The following is an 8,535-nucleotide window of genomic DNA, read 5'->3' on the forward strand; positions in this document are numbered from 1 at the left end:
CGTGGTGGGGAAAATGGCTGCCAAGAGCAGAAGCTGAGTGGTGGCGCCACCTGGTGGTGGATATATGGTAATGCAGCTGGGTGGGGCTCTTCATATTAATAGACTCTTAATTGTTATACTGCACACAATGCTAATGTTTTTTTGTTTTGTTTTTTTGTTTTTTTTTTCTATTTTTTCACTTTAGTTTTTTTTCCAATTTTGCCTTCTTAAAGCAACAATGAGCGGCTGTCGTGTATTCATTGGACGTCTGAACCCTTCCGCCAGGGAGAAAGATGTTGAAAGATTTTTCAAAGGATATGGTCGCATCAGAGATATTGACCTAAAAAGAGGATTTGGCTTTGTGGTAAGTTGTATTTAGTTTTTGTTGCCTCGTATGTTTGATTCCTGTGAACCTTTACTTTTTACTTGCATTTGCAAGTGAGTTGTCCCTAGTGTAACCTAAGCATCTTACTGTTGCATGACTATTTGTGTAATGTGTAAATATCAGTGATTAGATTATAAATGTGTTCTCCCCCCCCCCCCCCCCTTTAGGAATTCGAGGATTCCAGAGATGCTGATGATGCAGTTTATGAACTTGATGGCAAGGAACTTTGTAGTGAAAGGTGAATATTTCTACAGTGTTTTATGGATTTTCTTGTAGCATTGGCTTGTCTACAAGGTTTTTTTTTTTTCTAATTTTCCATATTTCCCCAGAGTTACAATAGAACATGCAAGACTTCGTTCAAGAGGTGGTGGTGGAGGAGGAGGAAGGGGTATTGGCAGGGGGAGATACAATGACAGATTTAGTAGCCGCCGTCCCCGTGGTGACAGAAGGTAATTATCTTTTTCCCAGTATGCACGGAATAAGCTGTTATGAGTTTCCATTTAAGCAGTTCATATCAATAGTGATAAACTGTCTTAACCAAGGATTTTATATTTCTTTCCTTTAGTGCACCACCCATTAGGACTGAAAACCGCCTCATTGTTGAAAATCTCTCGTCCAGAGTCAGCTGGCAGGTTTGTTAACTAATTATTTTGAATGGGGTGTCTAGAAAGTAATGTCTGTAAACATGTCAATGGGGTTTGGAATATGTTTTGTGGGGGCAATCTTGTTTCTCATAATTTTAACCAAATATTAAACCCTTTATTTGCCAGCCTATCTGTGTGTCGTTGGCCTCATGATGAGGAGCGCCTGTTGGTTATCGCTCTGTCTTGGTCACTTTTGATTGGGCCTGGTTGAATTTGCCAGTTGGTCACCTAGATCGGTTGATGATGTAGACATACTGGAGCACTCGTTAAGTGCCAGGTTGCAGCGACCCCTTGAGAGTTAACGAAAGCTGATCCTTAAGTTGAGCGCTACTTCTGTAAAGATGCCGAATAGGAGGTCCTGGTCGCAAAGATACACAATTAGGTGGTCGTTGGGATCCTGGTCGCACTAAAGTCCTTGGTAACTCGCAAGAATAGAAAATGATGGCCAACGTCCGTGGTCTTCTAATGGGGAGGGGCGTTCGCTTTGGGTAGCCCACAAGTGGGTGGCGAAGAGCCAGTCGGGCTTGTGTCGTGACGGTCTCTCCAGTCGCTTACTTGCTGATTGACTAGCCTAGGGAATTTTAATTGAAGGTAAAGTAACCTACATTTCTAATGACTTAAGGGCACCAAATAAACACATTCTGCTTTTGGTACTAATTGTTAGCACTTTTTTAAAGTAACATTTCTTCCTTTTCTTGGGCAATGGTTGGTGGGAGGGATCAAGCTTAACTTGTGCCAGAGAATAGTATAACTTATTTCGTGCCCTATTATAGTTTTTGCTGTTCTTTATCCTAGACTGGTAACTTAACTTATGCCAACCCACAATCTAACACTGCATTCCTTTCAGTACACTTGCTTACTTTTCTTCATGTGCATTTGCTAATTGAATCTGTTCTTAAATTAGGATTTAAAAGACTTCATGAGACAAGCTGGAGAAGTAACATTTGCTGATGCACACAGACCAAAGCTTAACGAAGGGTAAGTGTCTTTACAGAGCCACCCATACCATGTTCTTAAGACAAACCTACATGTCATCTCAGCCCCGAGGTGGAATTTCACGTTTCCCTTTTCTTCCGCAGGGTTGTTGAGTTTGCATCATACAGTGACCTGAAAAATGCTATAGATAAACTTTCTGGCAAAGAGATCAATGGCAGAAAAATCAAGCTGATTGAAGGCAACAAACGGCATAGGTAACTTGCAAGCTCTGTGTGACTTTTGCTCCAGCTGCTGAAGTTATGACAGTCATGATTCTAACAGTCTTTATCTTCTCACAGTAGGTCAAGGAGCAGGTCTCGCTCCCGTAGCCGAAGCTCATCCCGTTCTCGCAGTCGTTCCCGCTCCAGAAGCCGAAAGTCTTACAGCCGTTCCCGTAGCCGCAGTCGTACCCCTCGTAGCCCACGCAGCAACCGTAGCAAATCCAGGTCCGCTAGTGGGTCTCCCGTGCCAGAGAAGAAACCGAAGGGTGGCTCTAAAAGTCCATCTAAATCCCCAGCTTCTGTTGATCGCCCAAGGACAAGGTCTCGGTCTCGGTCTCGTTCTCGATCTCGGTCGGTTGATAGCAGAAACTGAACATTTACCATCCTTTTCCATACTTCCTGAACAACCGCCACCCCCCAAACCCCCCCCCCCCCAAAAAATACTTGCTGACTTGCGGTAAGTATCTGTGACTTGGTTGAGTGCAGGATTCAGCAGTGACATTTTAAAACCATGAGGACATCGATACTGCTTCCTGTTTCCATATTGTATAGTTTGTAAAGTGCTTTTTTTTTTTTTTTTCCCCCCCCCAACATTTGTAAATATTTTTATTTTAGAGGGGTTTTGTCTGAGGCCCCCAAATGGCTGTACATAAAGCATCGATTCAGATTCTCCCACTTTTATTGTTACCTTGTGAATGAAATGCTCAATTATAAATAAACTTGATTAAAAAACAAACAAACCCTGTTCTATTCTTTACTTGACATCGGCCTGGAATGTTTCCGTAGTACTAAAAACATCAAACTTAATGGGGGGGAAACAAGGGCAACTGAAAGGCAGATAATGGTGCTATTGGGCTCTGTGAAAAGGAGCTAAAGTTAACTGAAGAGTGTTAATATTAAACGGGCACACCTCATTGCCGCCTGAGTCCCATGGACCTACTGCTTCCTAGTAGGAGAATAAACTCCACCTCCCCCTGTCTCCAGTGGTTTGTCCCTTGGCCACTTCCTGTGCGTGAGGTGGGAATACATCCTGTGACAGGGTTTGTGTCTCGCAGGCTCTGCAGGGGTTGTCTGCTTTGGAGGATACCTCCTTTCTGTGTATAAATACAGGCGGGGGCGGTACGCTTACCTTTTTAATGAACAGTATTCATTTTGTAATTAACCACCAAAACGCAATTTAATCTGAAGGGATTTTTTTTTTTTTTTTTTTGTCTGACAAACAACTGTTTTCTTATGCATTAACCAAAATCGCCAAATATAACAAAGTGTAATTGGGGAAACAAACACAACTGTTTACATATATTTACAATAACACTGTTCAATAACACTGCCCACTTTGCCAGCCGACTTGCGAGGCTAGTGTTCTGAAGGGGGGGCTGGAAAGGTTTCTACTGCTGAGTGCACCCTGACCTGCTCACGCTCCCTAATTCCCGAAAGTGGGACAGTGGCTAAATATTGGGACTACTTCAAGAAATTTGGGCTGTGTGGAGTAATGTATGTTTACATCTATTGCACGAGTCTTGCACGTAACGGCAACATTAAGTGAGATCCGGGCATAGTTTGGATGAGTTGGGGTGAGGCTTATGTCAGGGTGCGTCTCTAGATGTCTAAGGAGCCTAAAGACTAAAGATGTCTGATTCCTGTAAAGCTTTTTGCCCCGCTGCAGTCGAGGCTTCCTTGTAGAAGAACTCCGTGGTTATCTTTGCCATATTTTCTTCACCCTTCAGGAGGACGTTGGTGTCTCGGGTGTAGTTGGGGTTTCCTGCAGTGTCCCCGTATCGGGAACTTTTTTCACCCCTGGAAAATAAAGTTTTTATAATTGCAAAAGTTCTTCCGGTGTAGGACATGTCAATTCTGTTTGTTAAAGAACAAAATATATGGCGAATACACATTCCAGGGGGGGTATTTGTAGGACCCAAACCACATCTGCCGGAAGGCTGTTCAAATTTACCTTTGGCCTTTAACCATTCATGTAAGCGAAAAGCCAGCACCAAAATCAGCCCCTCCATCAGCTGAAACGTTATGTAAAGTAAAGGGAATAGAAAGAGCGGGCCTATGACATCCGCGTCAAATCCCATTTTAAGAATGGCGCCGCATAGCTGAACGTTTTGACATCCGGTTTCCATGCAAATTGTTCTTTTACACCTAAAAGAAAAACAAGGTAAAGCCTTAGGAACCATTAGGAATCCCCCACTCTTATCTCTTGCATATTCATAACGTTAAAAAAAAAAAAAAAAACCCCACCAGTCTCTATCATTCTAGCTTAAAAAACACAAGCCAAAAATGCTGTGATTTTTTATAATTATTGATAATATTTATCATAAGTTACCGAAATTCTTTTTACAGGCGGCTCTAATAGGATGGCCAACGTAGCGAGGGCCGCATGGACAGGTAAGTAAACAAATAACATTGTTGGCAACAAAAAAACCCACTTACTTTGGCAACAAAATGGAATCTTCTCAATCTTGTTGAGAAGCCACATCTGGTGTTTTGTTAGCTGCTCACACAGTTGGAACCCACTCAAGAGAAGTCTTCTTCTCTCTATCATTTATTCATCATGACACAAGATGCCTGATCACATTAATATACCGAAGTGCGTCTGGTGACAGTATTTATTATACTATGCTGAGTCAGGGCACTCTCTGCACATCTCGAAAATGGCGGAACACTGGGGTATGACATCATATCACGGCACATTGCATTAAGGACGGCAGTGTAAGGGTGTAGCGGTGGAAGGATATGGAGAACGGAGAAACGGCTGAGTCGGAACGTACCTTACAGTTTCTCGGTTATGAGATCTGTGAAATAAGACACAGTTTGGAGAAGGAAAGCACTCCTGGATCTTGTGATCGCTCTGGGCTCAGGTTAAGCTGCAATATATCTCATAAACGCAGTAGACGCTAGTGGTGGTGGCACTAGTGAAGATGTGATGGTGATGATGACGAGGTCAGTATTTAATTCTATGTTTACACATAATCCCCATTATCTTTATGTTCAATGTAAATCACTTACTGTCCGGAGAGTCTGCCGAGTGTCGCAATACTGTATCCAGACACGTAGCCTATAAGTGGCATCAGTAACGCAGCGCTAAGCAGCCATGGTGAAAAGAGGGCAAAAATGGCTCCTTTGGTGTGGACCGCAGAAAGAATAAGTATTAAAACGGAAGTCACAATCCCCAACACCATGCCAGCCTAAAACAAATAACACATCGTTATCACAAGTCATACAATTCATAGGGACATCACACAAAGCATACAATCTGTAATCATACTGCTTCCTTTATGAAAGGGAATGCATCGTCATCACTTCTAGTAATGATAGTAACAACGATAGTAATGATAGTAATGGGCACGTTGGTCGATAAAGTGTAGGGATGTGCAAGTAACCTTCAGCCAAGGGGGCAGCATAAGAAGACCAGTTATGTAGCATCACAATACCACACCAAATCTATAGAGAATACCCCCCCAAAAAAACACAATGACCACTACACGGACACTAACACAGAGGAACTCGCCAACAGCAACAGTGAAGACACTAAAAGGGTCAGCTAACGACCACCGACACGGTTCCAATTAAAAATCTTCAGTTGTAGTAGCCCAAGTTCTTCCACCTTAAGGGGTCACTTTGTCACCATCTTCTTCCAATATTTAATTCCTCTTTTAAATTAAACGGATGATGAATTCCAATAACGTTTACTTGTGAAAGAATATACATTTTTGAATAAAATCTTTACCTTAATAATACACTTTAAAGAGTGTGGCCTTTTTACTTTGAGAAAAATGCCAAGTCCACATGGGATGACCGTAAGGATTAAGGAGATGATAATCTTTTGGAACGGAATCGTGTTCTGTTTTGGCACAATCTCTAGTCCAAGACTGTAAATGTAGAGCAGTAAAGGCATCAATCCCAGAGCACAGATAGACGAGCATACTGTCATCACAATGCTGATGAAGTGAAACAGAGACAACACTTTAAGAAAGTTCAGGTTCTGAACACATTTTAGAGAACAAATGCCCACAATGTAACCCCCCCAGTGTTGGTGAACCCTCTTTCTGATTAATTTTCTACTCAGCATCACTTGGCTGTCTTTGCAGTTTTAATGTAGCACCTTTCGCCACCTCTTTGTTTTCATTTCTTCCAACAGAGAGATCAAGATGTCCTATAATAAGGTATGATATGTGCAACAATGTTACCATTCTTAGGTATCTGATGACTACATCAGGATCTCCTCTGATGCCCAGAACCTGTTCCACGTGGGGTTTTTCCCTGCACGGTTCCGGCCATTATGGGCCATTCCAAAGTTTGGAAGCGTGGATAGAATCAGGGATCTTCAGACTTTGGGCCCCATGTAAATTTCTTAAACTGTCCTCCATATTCCACCGGGTTTCCCATGTTTAAAAAGAGAAAACCGAATGGCTGTTGCTCATGGCACCCCAAGTGTTTTAGTTTTGACCAAGAACCTCCGTTGTTTAAACCCCCTTTTTTCCCTCATTGTCCCCTTTTATGAAAGCCTTGGAGGATGGCCGCAACTGATAATTAAAGACCATAAGAGTCAATCTATATATAAATAATACGTTTGTGTTACCTGAGATTCATGTCTCCCTTTATCGCCAAACTAAAGATATTGGAAAGGTTTCCTCCAGGACAGCAGCCGCACACAAGAACCACCACCGACTCCATCGGACCCAGGCGTAAGAGACGGGCCAGAGAAAAGGCAGTGAGCGGCATAACTGTGTATTGAGAAAATAACGCTATCCCAATCTCTTTCGGCTTCAAAAGATACTTCTTAATCTCTGAAATTTCCAGCGTACATCCAAGAGAGGTCATGACAACCAGGAGAAGAGTAACCGTAGCGCCATCCAGTACATAGCTGATAGCTTTTTGGGAGTTTTCTGTTGCATTTGGTAACATGCGATGTTCCTCTTCCATTTTGGGCAATGTCTTGGTGTCCGAGACGGATGGCCAGTCACCATGTGTAACTTATTAAACAGTACAAGGTTTTGGTCTAAGCTGGGACCGAGTGGGTTGCATTGTAAAAATCTACCTTGAAGAGATTATGTTGTTTGACTTCAGTACACAGTCGGCTACATTTCCAGATGTAGCCAGTCCCAGACCTGACCTTGCAAGTCATGAGCTCCGACTAGCTGAAAAGATAGCACTGATGTGAGGTCATTGTAGATGGCCGTCTTCTGTGGCCACACTGACTGCGACCGATGATAAGATGGCAGATAACCATTTAATGGATAACTCTTGCTTGGTTAGTACACTTCCATAAATCTTTTTACATAAACTGGATCCAGCGCCTTGCCTCTTCTCGATACTAGCTAATTTGGTTTGGAGACCCATATTATTAGATTTATATGGCGCCAACAATTTCTGCAGTGCTTCTTACAGTCCATACATTCAAAGCTAGAACTGACCAAGGCGAACCGATACTAAGAGCCAATCTATGGGATGCCCATGTGTGTCCTCCATGTTGCTTTTGTTTTCATCATTTCTCTATATTTTTCCTTTACTCGTTCCCACTTTCCTTTTTGGTCACTAGTTTAAATATTCCGAACCCACTGGCATTCCTTCAATGAATTAACCAGGTCAGTCAGGAGACTTGAGCACCCACGAGAAGAATATGTGTCATCTTTTTATTTGTACAGCATCAACAGTAGGACCATGCCTGACACAGAATAAAAGCCCACCGTGCCCAGGAGACCCCAGCGCTCCACCTGTACGTGCGCTCACCGCTAGGATGTAGTCCACACGCCTGCCACAAGAAAAGTGCTGAAAGCGCAAGATTAGTGATTTATAGCAATTCATTTTATTTATACATGCATATTCCATGGCGGTAGAGATGTGAATGCAAGAGCCAAGAAGGTGGTTAGAAGGGGGGCAGCTGATGAAGAGTGATAGGATAAGAAACTTGGTCTGATGGAGGTGTTTAGCACGGATTGGGGAAGTGAAAGATGTGGAAGGCAGCATTTACGCCCTGAATGAATCCTTTCTATGGTCCTTTTATGGAGTCCTTTTGGCAAATATGCATTGGACTGTGCACATTGAGCATTGATGCCCTTGCCATTGTAAGCCGAATGTTTTGGGCCTCTATATTACTGGGCCAATAGCTTTGGCTTGCCCCCTGGTCTGAATGGTGCCAGCCCTCCACTGGTGCCAGCATTACAAGGGCACACTCGCCAACAGTCCCACATTTGCCAGGATAGCCCTGTTTTTGGGGATCCTGTCCTGTCACGTTCGGCATAAAAATACCGCCTATGCACAATGCATTACAATTCAGCTTTATACCCCGTTAATGACAAAGCCTGTACATGTACGGGCTCAAAAT

General features: G+C 42.9%; 1 protein-coding gene and 1 pseudogene across 2 annotated transcripts; one reads left to right on the forward strand and one right to left on the reverse strand.

Annotated features, from left to right (window-relative positions):
- The first annotated feature begins 217 nt into the window (after positions 1 to 217).
- LOC149284690 (serine/arginine-rich splicing factor 5-like) lies at positions 218 to 2,788 on the forward strand (annotated as a pseudogene). Its single transcript, XR_016277820.1, has 7 exons — positions 218 to 343; positions 532 to 602; positions 694 to 831; positions 930 to 996; positions 1,913 to 1,986; positions 2,088 to 2,198; positions 2,283 to 2,788. The product of XR_016277820.1 is annotated as a serine/arginine-rich splicing factor 5-like (transcript).
- A 1,032-nt stretch (positions 2,789 to 3,820) lies between these two features.
- On the reverse strand, positions 3,821 to 7,133 carry LOC149284691 (hepatic sodium/bile acid cotransporter-like). Its single transcript, XM_089496316.1, has 4 exons — positions 6,790 to 7,133; positions 5,938 to 6,148; positions 5,217 to 5,395; positions 3,821 to 4,349 (listed from the first exon to the last, which is right to left on the reverse strand). Exons 1-4 carry the CDS (start codon positions 7,131 to 7,133, stop codon positions 3,821 to 3,823), a joined length of 1,263 nt encoding a protein of 420 aa, XP_089352442.1.
- Between the last annotated feature and the right edge of the window lie 1,402 nt (positions 7,134 to 8,535).

Source organism: Sceloporus occidentalis, unplaced genomic scaffold (genome assembly GCF_023333645.1).
Source record: "Sceloporus occidentalis isolate IW3139 unplaced genomic scaffold, rSceOcc1.0.p SCAF_89, whole genome shotgun sequence".
Classification (NCBI taxonomy): Eukaryota; Metazoa; Chordata; class Lepidosauria; order Squamata; family Phrynosomatidae; genus Sceloporus; species Sceloporus occidentalis.